Below are 19,870 nucleotides of genomic sequence, written 5' to 3'. Positions count from 1 at the left end.
TAATGACACCTCTCTATGTTATTGGAAAATTTCAAAGAAAATATGTGTGAGTTTGCTTTCAATCATTTATTTGTGAAATAACTTTAATATGTGTTCAGATTTTGCTGTGTACAGGTGTTTTGTGACATTATTTGAGACAACACTAACAACAGAGGCTATAGATAGCATTAGGTAAAGCTGTATACATGTAGGTGAATGAGGACATCACTACAAAGTGCATAGTAAATGGAAAATTGGTGAAGAAAACATCATTATTTTACTCTATTAGTGAATGAATTAAATCAATGCCAAATTCTTTGTTTAATTGAAACCTTGTTAGGAATGCAGTTTCTGTTTTCCATCAGTAATTTTCTCATTCAAAGAATAATTTTCTGTTGCAGATAGGTAAAGATATTGGCTTGGTCCCGTCTAGTTGGATGTGTAAATCATGCAATTCATAGATGTCAAAAAACACACGACTAGCTTGAATTCATTAACAGATTTTTTTTTTGCTCAAAGAAGAACAGCCAAAATTGGTCTATAAGGCTCTCCTATAATAAATAATTACTACATATAATAATACAAAAAATATCCTCCTCAGTATCAGTAATACTGCTGCCATGATCTGTCTTGGTAGATCTGCTGGAGACTGACAGCCAATTAATTTTATAGGGCTAACCCAACAGGGACAAATCAAGTATGATACCTTGTATAATTGATCCTCATATCCTACACACAGTGTGAACAGACAGACAGTATGTGATACCAGTTTGTACAATCCTGGCTGTCTATGATAAGGGAAGCCTTCAGGAGATATTTCCCCAGGTCCAGGGAATTGTGGTCAACGATTTGGGATAATCTATAGTAATAATTGATACATAGTGTGTATGATAGCCCATTTCAGACCTAGTGTGTATGATAGCCCATTTCAGACCTGGTGTGTATGATAGCCCATTTCAGACATAGTGTGTATGCTAGCCCATAGTGTGTATGCTAGCCCATAGTGTGTATGATAGCCCATAGTGTGTATGATAGCCCATAGTGTGTATGATAGCCCATAGTGTGTATGATAGGCCATAGTGTGTATGATAGCCCGTTTCAGACCTTTATGAAGATAAATTTTGCAGCAATGTTTTGACTGTTGTACCCAATTTTGCTGTGAACAGCTAACACATCCACCAACATAAAATAACTATTTATTTTCTTCCACTTAATTTATAAATCAATGTTGTGTTTTACTTAGGACTTCCTCATAATTCTTCTTTCATTTTAAGGATTTCCTCATAATTCTTCTTTCATTTTAAGGATTTCCTCATAATTCTTCTTTCATTTTACACTAAATCATTCTCATACACTGGTACATTTATATGTGTTTTTATAATGCAATTATGAGTGGAACAATTTTATATACAACAGCTTCAGCAGCTCTTCCATGTCCAGTCTGGCAAAAAAACACAAACTGTATAAGGAAACTGGCCATTAATTGTGGTTTGTACTAATGATGTTATAATTGTTTTGGGTATGTATATTTTGATTCTGAGTATAAGAATGTCATAGTCCTTGTGTAATGTAACAATGTAAATCTTTGAAAATGGGAACATTTGTAAGTTCCAATGTCCAATGGAATCAGTGTTCTACAGTGTTAATGGATGTTGTAGTTAGTTTGGTCTGTGTTTGATTTAGTTATTTGCGATGTACATGTGGCTTTTGTTACGACTTCTCTCACTTGTATTTTTAGAGTTGGATGTTGTGGTGGTGATAAAAAGACCCTAGCTTTTACCTTATACTCCATTACACTGACATCATTGGTCAGTCTGAATTATCATTGATGGAAATGTTCCAGGACAGGGCACCACGTTTCCTCAATATTTGTCTGAAAATAGAAATTTATGGTTATTTCAAGGTTTGAAATTATATGTATACACTTCAGAATTTACATATTTAAGTAATTTTGACATTAAGTTTTATATCATAAGCGGTTCTTTGAAGTTATTTAGAAGATAGAAATTACTATTTAAAAAATTTGGAAGATAGACCAAGTCATGATCATACAACCTATATAAAATGATTACTTACCTACATATCATGTAAAGTCAGGTTTCGTAGGTGATTTAAACCCAATTAATTCAGATAGGGCACTGTTTAACTTCTAGATGGTGTAGATTTTTTACAAGTTGAAGTATGAAGAGACTTGCTGAGGTCAAGTGTATAAGGAACTTTACACTTTGCGTTGAGATTGGTTATATAGGTCACACGTAATTGATCAAGTTACCAAAAAATATTAAATGCTAGTTAATGTGGTGTAATGTTTTATCATTTGAGTCATGTTATATAAAACCTAGACTTTTAAATCAATTATAAAATCTGTTAATATATGGTTATGGTTCTAAGTTTTCAATCAAGAAGGAGAAATATGTAAGGTTATGACATAAGTAAACACTAGCATTGAACTATGTAAGGTTGGGAGTAAACCGTACTGGCACACAGAAAGGGGTATTATGTTTCGGTGAAAAAACCTAGGTCACACCAAATGCAGGAGATCAAAAGCAGAGGCTGTGGGATTTTATTGCTTTTTCATTACTCTAATGCACCCTTCACTGGTACAGTTTTGTACGGGAGTGCAAAAGAAGCAGTCGATTAAACTAGTCACTAGAAAAACCAATATATATAGTGATCAGTAATTTTAATATAACCCTGGTAGGAGGTATAATGCTGCTCAGGGTTCCCATACATTTACTTGAACTTAGGTAAACATCTAAAGTGTTGAGCTTACTAATTTCAATATATTTAATTTGATGTAGGTAGCAGATGAATGAAGTATGGATTTTGTTGGATATGATCGTTGTAATTATTTTAACTCCTAAGTAAATATCTGGGGCAGGTCGCACCTTAGGTGAGAACATTTCTCTTATGAAGGATAAACAAATTATCATTAATTAAACCCAAGAGCAATTAGCATTGGAGATAAGAATCACTTGTAATATAAAAACAAATATTTGTAATGCAATTAATTTTCTGATAATAGTTGGTGATCCTTTACAAGGACCGAATAACAAATGTACATTCTGTAAAATGGACAACTTGAGGAGTTCTTGTGTATTTCCACTAAAAGGCAGTCCGTGATTTGGTTGTGAAAGAATGTATATACTTTACTGAAAAGTTTAGGTATGTAGAAGATATATGAGTGACATTCAGTTTACAAGCCCTTCAATTCAAAACAAAATCCTGCTTGACTGCTAAACTTGATAAAAGCTATCTAATTATGTGACCCACAAAGTTTATCATCCGTAGTTTTGTTACCAAGGTTCCTGAGTAAATTAACTGAATTTTACATCAAAGTTTTGTGTTGTGTTTATTGTGGTTCTTCATAACAAACTTTAGATTATATTGAACTTTAGTGTGTATACCATAAAGGTGTTACATTTGATAACGACAAGGTAAATCTGGAAAAAAATGTAGGCCATCTTTTATAGCTGTAATGCTACAATCTTTTGCTGAATAGCTGGGGAAATTGCTGTAAAATTCACAGGATTAACTATTTCATTGAATTGGGAAAGATTTTATGGGAGAAACCATTATCTCAACATATTACACAGATGGATCAAGCCCATTTGATTAATGATTACTCCCCATAACAATAGAGTCTTTTGAAATGAAAAACGGAAAAGATTGTGTTAGATTTGAGCATAGATGGTGAACTATAAAGTAAAATTTATCTGAGAGGATATAATGATATTGGATGGGTGTATAAGAGACCGGCCACACTCTATAGGCCGGTTAACGGTAGTGTACAGGTAAAATCCACCCAGGTATGCAGTTCTGTTTAAATAAAATGGCAGTTTATACAAACTTGGAGATGAAGACTGGTATACATAAGTGATTGGTACATTTTGACACCATTCCAGAATTGATGTTTTGTATATTTCAAGGCACACACACACACACAGGCCTATGACTCGATCCCTGGGTAGATATAAATTAAATGTGGGGTAGAAACTTGATTGGTGTTCACAGTCCTCTCTAATGCTCTGTCCAGTTTGCTCAATGCCTCAAATACTTACCATATATTGGGTAAATTTTATACAGTCTACCATCTTTATACCGCCACCTTTTGACCATTGCTATTTTGGCGGTATAACGAGGGTGGAAGAAGCATCAAAATTTGATACAATATACTAAAAAAGGTAATATTCTGACTCCTTAATTTAATTGGGTACAATACATAGAAATACAGTGTAATGATATAAGTTTTAAGTTCACTACTGAATGACAATTAGGTAGTGGTGCGCCGATCATCGATTATAATCGGTTGACGAATCGAATGCACCTTCGATTTCGACCATCGATTTCCGTTTTTCAAGAATCGATCATCGAACGCGCCCGAATCAAGGGAAGTCACTCTAATGTTATAACCTTAGAATAAAGATGGCGGACGGCTGCCTTGTCGTCGACGACTCCGTTGCAATTGCCACTACAACGGATACTGATTCAGAGCTTATAATTCGACCACCCGGGGTTGGAAAGGCAAAGTCAAAAGTATGGATTATATATGCATTCCGCAAAATAAAAAAAAGAATGGGGTCCTTCTAGAAAAAACCTTGACATGACGGTCGCTGTTTGCCGCCTTTGTAAGAAATGTTACAAAAATACAAGTAGCTACATTTCGGTATTTGATAGTATTAGATAGTGAAAGACTTATAAAATGACTCCATCTGTTTATTATTTTCGATAATAAGTAGCCCTGGAGGAAACATTTGGTTTCTTAACGATAAGTTTTAGCACATTTTATATATATTAGCTGAGTAATGAGGTATGTTTCTGCTAGGTATAAGGGAAACAGTCCAGCCACATTGCTCAATCCCTGCATACTTATATAATCTCGCAATAGGCAATACACAATCTACATTCTACAAAGAAGCACATTTTTATTTATATTTTGTAATTGCATACTGTAATATTAATAGATAAATTTATGGTTTACCACAATATTTGAAATTAACTTCCAATTTATATTTTTGTTAAATCAAAGAAAGTGGATTTGTTAATTAGTTGTTACTTAATCTGTTGAATAAAACTTTGCTAGTTATAATATTTTTTCTCATAAATAGGTTTCTGAAACTTTCTTTGTCAGTTTTGGAAGTCCCAACTATTTGGCCATTGGTAGACAAATTAAAAGCGCTAATAATTGCATTTTCATGCATGATTAATAAAAAAAAAACAAAAAAAAACAACACTGGTAGTCTGGTACAATTACAATGTAAATATCCAATGCAAATAATGGCAATATCCATCAATGCATATTCAATGGGATATAAGCTCTATGGCATCGCATCATTGCTCTTTTGTTATTCTTGATTTTATATGTGTACCTGCTCATATTGTATTCTACTACTTTTGCATCTAGAATTCAACGAACAAAAGTTACAAAGACCATGTAGAAAATGAAAATGTCACTTTATTAACAAAAGTATATAATCATGGACAATTTCATGTTTTATAAACAAATCTGTGAAATCCAGATACTTTTACTGGACTTCATTCTTCTTGGATCATTAATATCTATTTTTTAAGTCATAGCTGTTGACCAAAAGAACAGTTGTTGTAACTGTCTTAATCATTCAATCATACATTCATGTGCACCATCAACTAAGAAATAGGAATAATTACACTTACAAAAGATAATTATTGATACACATTACATAACAAAATGATGATTAATAACTGAAACAAAACACTTGTGATTTAACCGATTATTAATCGGTTGACTACATCGGTTGTCCTATCCGATGTGATCCGATAATCGAAACAGATTTTCAACCGATGTCCCATCACTACAATTAGGAAAACATTAACTGTTCTTCAACCCAGGAAAAAAATGTTGTCAAACATTGTCTTTTAAATCACCACTATATATATGTTGATTGCTTTTGATTTGAACAAAGTAGGGCATGAAGTGTTGTTTGTTCAAACACGGCTCTGGTCAGACTCAAATGCTTAATGGCAAATCATTTCAGATCAAGATCAGTTATAGAACTGCTATGTTTTCAGCCCCTTGTATTATCCCAGTTTCTTCTGGCCCTGACACCAGACATCTATCTGTCCAAATGTCTGTAGTCTGGTGTCAGGGCCAGAGGAAACTCTGGTTATACCCCTTTACTATTAAACCTATAGAGAAGTCTGTAAGGTCATTTAAGAAGGAGGGGCCGCGGTGGCCGAGTGGTTAAGGTGTCCCGACACTTTATCACTAGCCCTCCACCTCTAGGTAATTACTACCGGGGCCGCGGTGACCGAGTGGTTAAGGTGTCCCGACACTTTATCACTAGCCCTCCACCTCTGGGTTGCGAGTTCGAAACCTACCTGGGGCAGTTGCCAGGTACTGACCCTAGGCCGGTGGTTTTTCTCCGGGTACTCCGGCTTTCCTCCACCTCCAAACCTGGCATGTCCTTAAATGACCCTGGCTGTTAATAGGACGTTAAACAAAAACAAACCAAACAAACCAAAACAAACCAAATTTAAGAAGGTTCTGATAGAGTCTGATATTCTGTTTCTCTATGTTGCAGTGGTCAGTTTGCAATTGTAAGGAAAGCCAGACATAAGGAGACAGACGTTGAGTATGCCGCCAAGTTCATCAGGAAAAAGCGGGGCGGAGGGAGGAGGGGAGCTAAAATGGAGGACATTCAGCGTGAGGTCAACATTCTCAGCATGATTGACCATCCCAACATTATCCACCTCCTAGAAGTGTATGAAACTCGGACAGAGGTTATCCTTGTCCTTGAGCTGTAAGTATGCACTGTTAGACTTTCTGGCTTACCTTGTTTTCCTAGGCACCTAGCTACCAATCTATTGGTTGTTGACAAGGAGCTTGAACCATGGACACCCCTTAGACCTTGCTAAAAACATCTTGTATCATAAATATTAAAAATATAAGAAGAAAAAAAAGAAATGACAGATTGATGTTTTAGTGGCTGTTGAAAAATAAGAAAGTCATCAAGAAAAAAATGTCCATTTGAGCTAGCATGTGGCTAATATATGCTGAAGGTTGGCATAACACACATTCTTGCCTTTCTACACCAGTGTTAGTGGTAATCCATTTCCATACCAAGTGGTCTTTATAGGTGAATAGGTAATCATAGTAGTCCTCACTGACAACAGACAATATCAGGGCACAAGCTGCCCTACCTACATACCTGGCATTTATCACATTCCCCATCCAGGGAGGGACAGGTTCCGGTCAAGATCCCCCTTAATGTGAGGGAACTTAATTAGTGTAATTACAATCGGACAGGTTGCCTGATGTGGTAAATATCTTCGAATTTCAATATGGCCTGGTAGTGATGTAGTAGTCTTCAAATCTTGAGACATAAAAACTAAATGATGATGTAATACATGTCCTCAAACCTCAGAGACATTAAGACTTTGTAATAATGTAGTAAATGTTCTCAAATCTCAGCGACATCAAGACTTCAGTAATGTAGTAAATGTCCTCAAATCTCAGCGACATCAAGACTTTAGTAATGTAGTAAATGTACTCAAATCTCTGAGACACAATGACTTATAATGATGTAGTAAATATCCTCAAACTTAGTAAAAGTCCTAAAACCTCAGACATAAAGACTTGTAATGATGTAGTAAATGTCCTCAAACCTCAGAGACATAAAGACAATGATGTAGTAAATGTCCTCAAACCTCAGAGACATAAAGACTTGTAATGAAATAGTAAATGGCCTGAAATCTCTGCTGAGAAAGGAAGACATTATTATGATGATGTAGTAAGTATCCTGTAAATTGAGTTTAGCACTTTTTGAAGCTACAATAAATGTCCCCATATTACTGTACAGGTAATCTTTCACAACTGAAGTAAATGTCCAAAATCTTGGTGATGTAATAAATGTAACCTGATACCATTGGGGTGATTGTTCAATAATATCCCAGAAGTTTGATTTAACAAAAGTATATTGTTATAGATATGAACACAATAAGCATTTACCAGTGTATAGAATTTACCTCCATTGCTATAGTGTGGAAATATTTTGCCTGGAGAAATATATAAATGCCATCTGTGCTGTATAATGGATAAAACCTGAGGATTCAAATGCTCCCTTTCCTGGATAATGGATAAACCAGGAGTTAAATGTCATCCTTCCTAGATAATGGATGAAACCAGGATTCAAATGCCATCCTAATTCTGGGATAATGGATAAAAACAGGAGTCAAATGCCATCCCAATTCTGGGATAATGGATAAAACCAGGAGTCAAATGCCATCCTTCCTGGATAATGGATAAAACCAGGAGTCAAATGCCATCCTTCATGGATAATGGATAAAAACAGGATTCAAATGCCATCCCAATTCTGTGATAATGAATAAAAACAGGAGTCAAATGCCATCTTTCCTGGATAATGGATAAAACCAGGAGTCAAATGCCATCCTTCCTGGATAATGGATAAAACCAGGAGTCAAATGCCATCTTTCCTGGATAATGGATAAAACCAGGATTCAAATGCCATCCTTCATGGTTAATGGATAAAACCAGGAGTCAAATGCCATCCTTCCTGGATAATAGATAAAACCAGGATTCAAATGCCATCCTTCATGGTTAATGGATAAAACCAGGAGTCAAATGCCATCCTTCCTGGATAATAGATAAAACCAGGAGTCAAATGCCATCCTTCATGGTTAATGGATAAAACCAGGAGTCAAATGCCATCCTTCATGGTTAATGGATAAAACCAGGAGTCAAATGCCATCCTTCATGGTTAATGGATAAAACCAGGAGTCAAATGCCATCCTTCCTGGATAATGGATAAAACCAGGAGTCAAATGCCATCTTTCCTGGATAATGGATAAAACCAGGATTCAAATGCCATCCTTCCTGGTTAATGGATAAAACCAGGAGTCAAATGCCATCTTTCCTGGATAATGGATAAAACCAGGATTCAAATGCCATCCTTCCTGGTTAATGGATAAAACCAGGAGTCAAATGCCATCTTTCCTGGATAATGGATAAAACCAGGAGTCAAATGCCATCCTTCATGGATAATGGATAAAACCAGGAGTCAAATGCCATCCTTCCTGGATAATGGATAAAACCTGGAGTCAAATGCCATCCTAATTCCGGGATAATGGATAAAACCAGGAGTCAAATGCCATCCTTCATGGTTAATGGATAAAACCAGGTGTCAAATGCCATCCTAATTCCGGGATAATGGATAAAACCAGGAGTCAAATGCCATCCTAATTCCGGGATAATGGATAAAACCAGGAGTCAAATGCCATCTTTCCTGGATAATGGATAAAACCTGGAGTCAAATGCCATCCTTCCTGGATAATAGATAAAACCAGGAGTCAAATGCCATCCTTCATGGATAATGGATAAAACCAGGAGTCAAATGCCATCCTTCCTGGATAATGGATAAAACCTGGAGTCAAATGCCATCCTAATTCCGTGATAATGGATAAAACCAGGAGTCAAATACCATCCTAATACCGTGATAATGGATAAAACCAGGAGTCAAATGCCATCCTAATACCGTGATAATGGATAAAACCAGGAGTCAAATGCCATCCTTCCTGGATAATGGATAAAACCAGGTGTCAAATGCCATCCTAATACCGTGATAATGGATAAAACCAGGAGTTTGCAGCTACTGCTAGCTGTATGGAAGTACAGTCAAACTTCGATGTTTCGAAGTTCAAGGGACTAACAGAAAAACTTCGAAACAGCAGGACTTCGAATTATTCATGGTTGACAATAGATCGATGTTTTCTTTATAATGACCATATATGTTAACGTACGTTACATGTCCTCTGTGTCTTCGTGATGATCGTCGCCTGTCAGGCTCAAAAGTTAATTTATACCTCAAACACAACAAAATAAAAATACTTTTCATTAATTATACCTAAGCATTTTATTAATTAAACAAACTATGTATCAGTTACAAAACACTTATATCGCGTCTTATTATACGTCCCTGGTTTAACAGATAAAGCAAAAGAAGTACAATGCACACTTACGTAAGTCGTTAGGCTTTTCTGCTAAAGACACGCGCGGTTACGTTATGTGCATATAAAATACGGAATGCCGATCGGTTGGAGAATGCATGATTGAATGACAAATAATCGATTTACTTGGATATTTATGTATAAGTTTGCAATGTGACACTTATGAGTGAAGACATCGCTAATTGTTTGTGATTAAAATTGGTCCGCTTGTTTTATAGTTCCGTAAAATTTACTCACCGACCGCTGATTTCAATGGCGGCAAAGATTATCAGAGACGACTACCGAAATGTTTTACCGGAGGGATTAAATGTCATGGCTTCTAAATACACATTTTATCTATCAATTTGGTCTGATTATTAATTAACCCCATGATCGGGAGTGACAACACACGCTATCGTTATCCCTATTGTCAGTCAGGGCATCTAGGGGAGAAGTGTTAAATCTTGCCGCGGGGGTCACGACCAACACCTGTCCAGTGGTCAGTACAGGTAAACTTTTGTTCGAATCATGAGATGTCAGTTACCTATGACATCATAGCTAACGGGCCATGAAAAAAGTTCGATATATCGAAAACTTCGATTTATAAAAATTCGAATCATGCATAGGTTCGTTAGTAGCGTTATATAGTAAGGAAATTCGGGACCAAGCAAAAAGTTCGATACAGCGAGAAATTCGAATCATCGAAGTTCGAATCATCGAGGTTTGACTGTATTTATAACTAGGTCCTGATTGTTGTGGCGAAAATATAGTCAGGCTCTGTGGAGGTTCTGCCAAGGAAGATTATAAATTGTTGTATTTAGGAGGTTTTTTTTAGTGATTTATTATTTGGCTATCTTTAAAACATGCTTGTCTTGACTTTTTTTTCAAATGCATACATGAGGGTTTATAGTTTTCTGGGCTGTTTTGGTCCAATTCATTTCCTCATCAGACATATGTTACTACTGTACTGACTGGGTGTCCACACTTAAAGTTCTCCATGGCCTTTGAAATATTAAGAATGATTTCCTGGTGCAGAAAATGTATCTAATTCAAAATATGATATTTGGAGTATTTATATACTTGAAATCACTATTAGGATGTATGACTTTCCATTATAAGTTAATAGTTTTAGTTACAAGTACAGTATATATGGAACTAGATCGGGTCTAATGATGTGGTTGAGCAGTTCTAGGTAGAGATAAGAGTTGCGGATGACTAGAAACGCTCTGACGGGATATGATTGATATTCTATTTCCTCCTGCTATTACAATTAAAACATATACAATATATTTTTTTCTCTCTCTGCATCAGTTCCTGTCGACCAGCTGCACTCTGCAGTGAGGTTTTATGACTTTTACATGAGAGTAGAGTTAATACAGGAGAGATAAGTCACTTAGTTTAGCTAATCATTTCCTTCAGTCATCATAGATTCTACACAGTATACTTTACCGACATGCAATTTCAATTTACAGAAGAAATCTAAGACTTTCCAAGATAATTATGAGATTAACAAGATTTGGGTGAATCAGTTTCAAGATAGAACATTTTATCTACACACAGATAGTATGCTTATCATTAGCAATGTGCAAAACCAATTTTAGACCCCAATGAAGTAATGGTAAACTGTAGGGCCTAGAGGTAAATTTGAATTTGGGTGACTCACAAGCTTTCATTTTTCTGTTTATAAAGGATATCTGTGTGTTTTCTAAGTTCTGTTTTCCTGATTATAGATAGTATACTGTAGTTAAAACATGTCTGAGTCACTGGATCTCAGGTCGAAAAATGAATCGCTGTTATCTATTTCCTTTATACTTGGTCTGATATCATGGAATGTGTTTTTGTTAAGTTTGATTAAATAGGAGGACGAAGCAGCATGTGGTCGCTAATGGATCACTACAACATGTCCAAGTTTTATCAAAATTTATAAAACCTAATATTTTAAAGATTTAAACGAGATCTCTATTTCATTCATGAAATTTGTTTCTGAATGGTCATAAACCTGTGATGAATTGTACGGAAGTTTGGGAACCAGGATTTAAAATCTGTCTTGTTGAATTTACTGATAAACAGAGTATCCATCTTTGATATGTTAGTCTGCAGGATGCTAAACAAATATCTTAGATATTGTGATTTGTGTGCAGTTGTCCCAGTGTGAAAAAGTTAAATGGTGATTAAGGGTCAAATTGATGATGAGAAAATTATCTTTCGATGGTATGCTGCAGGGTTGGTATCTGAGAAATAATTCAATAGAAGATTATTATGCGGTTCAAACATACTAGGAGTTCCACTTAATCTAGTCACATTATTTTTCTCACAGAGATTCAAGTGTAATACATGAACGTGTACCATTACAAATTTTCAAGAACTTTGCAAAGTAAGACTGCTTCTGTCAATGGGAAATGATTTTCAGTCTTAATGACTTATAAAGTTGACATAAACAAAGTTTCATTATTCAGATAATTTTTCTGAAAACAATGAAGAATCCAGAATTTCTCGACATTAAATGGTTAGTATGGTAGATACTGTTAAACAAGAATCAGTCTTCAGAATGGCTTTCTATTGAAATATAACAATTTCTGAACATCTAATCTAATTGATAGTGTTGGAGACAATGTGGAAATTATGGACATTTGCCAGAAAAAACAACTTAATTTGAATTTACTTTGTTTAAATGTTGATTTTGGTGAAAATCCAATATAAAGTTTGAGAATTCGAAGGACATTACAGGTAGACTTCAATACTATTGTGTTACATGTCTTAAACTTTTATTACCGAATGACATCAGCCATCATATCAATAAAAAACAACATGACTTTAACAGGTTTCTCTGACCTTAACCTTTAAAAGTTGCCAAGTTGCCCACCTTTTCCATTGTATTTACTGTATGACACTGTCGCCCTGGAGATCTGTGATCTATATGGCCTTAACCTTTAAAAGTTGCCCACCTTTTCCATTGTATTTACTGTATGGCGCTGTCGCCCTGGAGATCTGTGATCTATATGGCCTTAACCTTTAAAAGTTGCCCACCTTTTCCACTGTATTTACTGTATGACACTGTCGCCCTTGAGATCTGTGATCTATATGACCTTAACCTTTAAAAGTTGCCAAGTTGCCCACCTTTTCCACTGTATTTACTGTACGTATGACACTGTCGCCCTGCAGATCTGTGATCTATATGACCTTAACCTTTAAAAGTTGCCCACCTTTTCCATTGTATTTACTGTATGACACTGTCGCCCTGGAGATCTGTGATCTATATGACCTTAACCTTTAAAAGTTGCCCACCTTTTCCATTGTATTTACTGTATGGCGCTGTCGCCCTGGAGATCTGTGATCTATATGACCTTAACCTTTAAAAGTTGCCCACCTTTTCCATTGTATTTACTGTATGACACTGTCGCCCTGGAGATCTGTGATCAATATATGACCTTAACCTTTAAAAGTTGCCCACCTTTTCCATTGTATTTACTGTATGGCGCTGTCGCCCTGGAGATCTGTGATCAATATGTTTTCTGTCTGTAGGAGCTACAATAATGCCAGCCTCTCCTGGACTGTCTGGTATTCCTAACACCTACTAACTCTATTTCCTCTATGAATATGGAGACAAAATTGTGTTATGGTAGAGGTCTTTAAATCATGATAAACTTTTATTATAAATACATAGGTGGTGTTAATCTAGTTCTAGACAACCCCAGTCCACCCAACCAATTGTCTCTCTTCATCTACAAACTATTCCTCTTAAGCCCAAGTCCACCCAACCAGTTGTCTCCCTTTGTAGACTGTTATACTCTCTATTAAGTCTCCTCAATCCTACCAAGCATATTCTCCCTTTATCTATAAACAATAGATTTAACAGATTTGATAGAGTCTGTAAAATGGTGGCTTAACAAATCTGTAGATAATTGTGTAAAAATTGTAAGATTTTGGTGTTCCCATAGCTCCTGGGTATCTACTGTAAAATATGGGTATGAATATTCCAGGAAGCAGCCTACCACTCATCTCTATAGGGGGTTGACAGGTGAAGGTTCCCTACACAAATAAGTTGGCTGTCACTGCCTCTGGTATTCTGATAATGAGGGCCCATACATACAAACAACACAAGATTTACTTGAGTCCTACTGTAGTTTTTGTCCTGTGACTGAATTGTAAGAGGTCCAGTATGTCATTAGGAGGCAGCTGTACATGATTCCTGGTCCAGATGTAAAACTGGTTACACTTGGGAATGGTGTCAGCAAGGAATCATTGCATAAGAATGTCTCTACACATAACTGACTGCATATCTGTGTATATCTAACTCCTTTACAGTGTTGGAATGGAAGGATTTGGACAATCTAAATTCTGCTTCCATTTCTTGAGTGAAAAGTAGATTAATGTTTGATTGAATCGATGCCACAGAGAATCAAGTTTTGTTGAGTCGGATAGAGTTCCTATACTTTCTTTCTCATTTTGATGGAAGATCCTGGACATTGCGTCAAGGTCAAATTTGTAACAATATAACATAATGTAGACAGAGGTCATATGACTTCCGTCCTTCTCTGTGAAGACTTTCTCTCCATTGATATATGAATACTGTCTGAGCTCAAAGAAAGTAGAAACATGACATCTGGAAGTAGCTGAAGATGGTGAAGTGTTCAAAAGATCTTATTCAATGTACACACCCCCTTAGTAAGTACACTGATGGGAGGTCATATTACTACCAGTATATTTGGTACTCCAAGACTATCCAAAAAAAATATAGTTCCTATCGAAGATGTGGGTTGTAAAGGTCATCTGAGGTATATCTGGATAAATATCTGTTTGATTTGAAGTTGTTTCCCAAAAAAATGTTCTGTTCTTAAAACAAGGCTTCATTTTTGCTTCTGTGTTCCCACTATGAAGTGTACAGAGACATATAGTGCTGTTTCCTCCCATCTTGTTAAGAAGTTCTGAAGAGTTTGTCGCTCATTCATTTTCACTACTCTGTTTGTGTTTCTCCAAGGTTGTAGATCATTCTGCGTTGTCAATAGTGGCTGTGTCCTTGACCTCTAAACGACCCTTGCTTTTCAATGGGCAGAAAACAAACAAATTAGAAATAAAAACAAATCTTTTTATGAAATTTTATCTTTTTTTAAATTTTAATGTTGCTTCAATTTTCTTGTATTTAGCTCCATTTCTGTTAAAGTGGGATCAGGATATACATGTTTCACACATAAGATACTCCAATATTACAGAATTGTAGTAGTAAATAATGTACTGTATCAATGGTGTGGTCTCTGGAGAACAATCAATATCTACACTGACTGACAGAACAGACTCCTGGCTGACACACCTGGCAGCTCCTCTGGAGAATCATGATATATATTAGTGTATACTGAATGGGTGGTGAACATACCAGTACTCTTAGGAAGATAGTGGTCAAAGTTCATCAGGCCAACTCTGGGAACTATATATTGGTCAAAGTACATCAGGCCAACTCCGGGAACTATATAGTGGTCAAAGTACATCAGGCCAACTCTGGGAACTATATACAGTGGACCCGCGATAATCCGGACGCCGATAGTCCGGAAAACTCACAGTCCGGACGGAAATGCACGGGAACGGATTTCCGTAACGTTATTTGTACTCACCAGTCCGGAAATTCGGATTCCGATTCCGGAAGCCCATTTTTGGAACGGAACGTACTTTTCATTAGTAAATTTCCCTCAATAATCCGGACGATTTTTTCACCACGAGGAGAAAAAAATGTCGGGCAAGTCACCCGTGTCGACAGCTGTACAGAATATCGCTTGACACTGTGCGTAGTCATAGCGACCGCTGCCAGGTCATAGCCCTGGGTGTTTACCTGTGTTACAATGTGTAGCTTTTAATTTTAAAACGGTACATTGCTTTTTCTCTACGACCTAATTGTTACAGAATTTATGCACAAATATTCAGTTCAATTGATGATCGGTAATTAACATCATTAACACTTGTATTGGGTAAACACGGATATCGGCTTGTAACACCGTTAACGTTACGTGAAACGACGACTCGTTGAAAGTTGCATGTTATTAATTACATACACATTTACGTATTAAGCAGTGATCACAAGAACTGGGTTGATTATACACAAATTGGTCAGTAGTCTTCTGATACTTAACTAAGCGTCACATTGTTAAGTGAATACGGGTTGAATAATTATCGGACATCTTGGGTAGTTCTCGCTGGTGTCGCGTACTTTTAAATAGATAGCTTGGGGTTTCTGGTACGTAAAAATCATAAAAAAACATAGACTGACGGTAAGTTGTAAAATCGGGGTATTTTATTTAAGGTATTTAACGTTTGTAATTTCTACTTGTTTGTGAACCTCCGGGACGTGACACGTGTGTTGTTTGTAGGTCACATATGCCCGCTATAAATAAAACAACTTTCACTTTACATGTTCTTTTAAAAACAGTTTATTTTTTACTTTCTACAAAACAAAACAAAAAGAATCATATCAGAAACATAAGTATATTTATTGTTAAAAAGTCTGACAATTAGACGTGTTTATGGAACGTCCCGGATTGTATATAATCAAGGGAGATAACTCTTACACGACAATTTTTTTGACCTGGTACACGAAATTCGGCAGTCCGGAAAACTCGTAATCCGGACGGTTTGGACTGGGAGCGAAGGTGTTCGGATTATCGAGGGTCCACTGTAGTGGTCAAAGTACATCAGGCCAACTCTGGGAACTATATAGTGGTCAAGTACATCAGGCCAACTCTGGGAACTATATAGTGGTCAAAGTACATCAGGCCAACTCTGGGAACTATATAGTGGTCAAAGTACATCAGGCCAACTCTGGGAACTATATAGTGGTCAAGTACATCAGGCCAACTCTGGGAACTATATAGTGGTCAAAGTACATCAGGCCAACTCTGGGAACTATATAGTGGTCAAAGTACATCAGGCCAACTCTGGGAACTATATAGTGGTCAAAGTACATCAGGCCAACTCTGGGAACTATATAGTGGTCAAAGTACATCAGGCCAGCAACTCTGGGAACTATTTATATTTAGTTTACATGTAACTACCTGGTATGGAGCTAATATTGTGATTTTGTTTTCACACTTTTACAAATTTTATATCAATGTTCTAGAAGATGGAGTTTCTTTTAATCAGACCAGTTATTTGCTGAAATAGTTGTTACAATTTCTTTCATAAAAAAAACCCACAAAAGTTGCATATTGTGTCTTTTGTTAATTCAAAGTTTCAAAATGCATTTAAGATTAAAGTCAGATGAACTTTACATCACCGTCTTTTGGCTAGGTCCTTGTTGTTTCAATGAGGCTGAAGCTCCTACAAGTAAGATGTGCGGTTATTACCAAAATATGTATTTGCTATAATTACTATGGATTTTATGCTGTCATTACCTACCACTGGTGGGCACATGGAAAGGGTTACAAGCCATGGGATGGCTGCTGCCTGGTCATTACCAGTAATTACGGGACATGATTTAGGGCCCATCTGACCCCTAATAGGAGGTACTCAACACCTAACAAGTACTTGGTCAGTAGTTAGTACCTGTACAGGTGCCAGATTTCTCGATCAGTACCAGGTTTGTAGTGGGAGTCTCCTTCACACAGGGATAGTGTTAGTCAGTTTCATGCTCTTAGCTGTATCTCTAGGGAAGAAGATTTTATCTAAAAATTGTCTTAGGAACCAGTAAATCAAATGGTAAAATTATCAAACAAATATGAATTAGAATGTTTTGATATAATTACTGTAATATCCAGGTAAGCAATTCAGCCCCTATGTGCCTTTTTTGTAACTTGAAATTGTTTCCCCATTCATGACTTTTTCTGGGGGCTGTTTGGGGCCGTTAATGGGCCCCATTCCCAATTGAAATCATTTAATGTTTAAGCCAAATTCCCAAAATTTGCTGTTTACTCCAGAACAAATCTTTCCCAATTCACCAAATTTAAAGATAAAAAGACCCTTTCCCAAACCAGTGAGAAAAAGTCATTAACAATAGTAAAGAGTTGTTTACAAAAGAAATATACTCCTAAAAGTTTTGATTATAAAACCAGCACCTTATCTCCTTTAGGCTACATGGTACTTGTGTTAATACTTTGCATCTACTTCAGTTGGAATAATTTCAAAGCATTTTAACACCCTAAAAGAACCAACAACTTATAATTGCAGTTAAGTGGTTTTAAAGAATCAAATATAAATTTAAAAGGGGAAAGGCTTGTACACAAGAGAAATTGTCTTTAAGTCATGATTGGCAATGGTGATGGCCATTCCATGTGTATCGAAATGATGAAGAGATGACGTTGTATGCTTCTATAATGTTGTTAATGTAAAGATATCTATGTATACCTCCTATAATGTTGTCAATGTAAAGATATCTATGTATACCTCCTGTAATGTTGTCAATGAAAAGATATCTATGTATACCTCCTGTAATGTTGTCAATGTAAAGATATCTATGTATACCTCCTATAATGTTGTCAATGTAAATATATCTATGTATACCTCCTGTAATGTTGTCAATGTAAAGATATCTATGTATACCTCCTGTGATGTTGTCAATGAAAAGATATATATGTATATACCTCCTGTAATGTTGTCAATGTAAATATATCTATGTATACCTCCTGTAATGTTGTCAATGAAAAGATATCTATGTATACCTCCTGTGATGTTGTCAATGTAAAGATATCTATGTATACCTCCTGTGATGTTGTCAATGTAAAGATATCTATGTATACCTCCTGTGATGTTGTCAATGTAAAGATATCTATGTATACCTCCTGTAATGTTGTCAATGTAAAGATATCTATGTATACCTCCTGTAATGTTGTCAATGTAAAGATATCTATGTATACCTCCTGTGATGATGTCAATGTACTATCATCCTGGATGTCAGTCATACAGTCCTGGAAAAATGCTGGGAATGAATTCCCTGGTATATCAGTCAAGATGGAATGTAGACTGTCTGATAGACTGATCCATATACTACACCAAGTCAGCCTCAACAAAACACACAACTCACCTGTAACATTTAGTATGGCAAAGCAAGACCATTTTGTCATTAGTAGTTTTGTCAACAAATTTTGCTGTGTCTATAGTGTGACAAAGAATCTTTATTTGAAATTAAACATGAAGACTAGTCCTTAGAAATTATATGTAACTCGAAAACCACATTATAGTTATTGTACATCTTTGTTTTCGCTATGCTGCTCTCATAAACCAGGGCATATAAGTATGTGTAGTTTGTAATTGAAGTTTTAAAAGTGATATATTGTTGATGACATCAATGCCCCTTACTCATTGATTATAATTATGATGTCACAGACATTTGACTATACCTAAAAAAATCAACAATATTTAGCCTCACCTTGAATGTTACTGATATCACTGATCCGTTGGCAGATTAAACCCCTTTTCTGAAAAATGTGCAGAAACAGCATTACTACACTCATGAGGCGATATAGATTTACAAAAATCTATCTTGTTTTGTCCCAAATTAATATCATCACTTTAAATCGACTTCATGTAGAGATCAAATATGGGATACCTTGGGTGAATTATCAGGGTTCCAAGGTCAAGGTCACTGTTGCTATGCATAGTAAATCTAGCAACTTCGTTCTTCAGGGTTTTTGATCCAGATTTAAATTGAACTTGAGTTTCAAATAAAGTTGATGTCCTAAAATGATGTGTTGTAAATGAGATTCTTCCATAGAAACATAAACTGAGTATTTGAATTATTTACCCTAGGTATGGGACTTCTAATGATAATTGTTGGGACACACATTATGATAAATACTTGTTTTCTGTCAGTGCATGTTGGACAGTATGTACAATCATAATGTTTACAAACATTACTTGTTTACAAATAATAGTTTCAGTAGTCTGGTAATAACTGAAAACAAATTGAGTGGAGTTTGAACCTATCAGCACA

The 19,870-nt window shown here is 35.9% G+C and overlaps 1 protein-coding gene across 4 annotated transcripts in view; it reads left to right on the top strand.

Annotated features, from left to right (window-relative positions):
- The window catches only part of LOC117334782 (death-associated protein kinase 1-like), a 138,300-nt gene that overhangs the window by 45,644 nt on the left and 72,786 nt on the right, over nt 1-19,870 (top strand). For all 4 annotated transcript variants that reach the window (XR_004534232.1, XR_004534231.1, XM_033894582.1 and 1 more), the window contains exon 2: nt 6,540-6,758. Coding sequence is in view for 2 of the 4 variants with exons in the window: in XM_033894582.1 (XP_033750473.1) it covers nt 6,540-6,758 (219 nt within the window). In the remaining 2 variants the exon portion in view is untranslated. The remainder of the gene's footprint in view (nt 1-6,539; nt 6,759-19,870) is intronic.

Source organism: Pecten maximus, chromosome 9 (assembly GCF_902652985.1).
Source record: "Pecten maximus chromosome 9, xPecMax1.1, whole genome shotgun sequence".
Taxonomy (NCBI): domain Eukaryota; kingdom Metazoa; phylum Mollusca; class Bivalvia; order Pectinida; family Pectinidae; genus Pecten; species Pecten maximus.
Note: the sequence above shows the minus strand (reverse complement) of the source record. Positions and strands in the feature narration are given on the sequence as shown.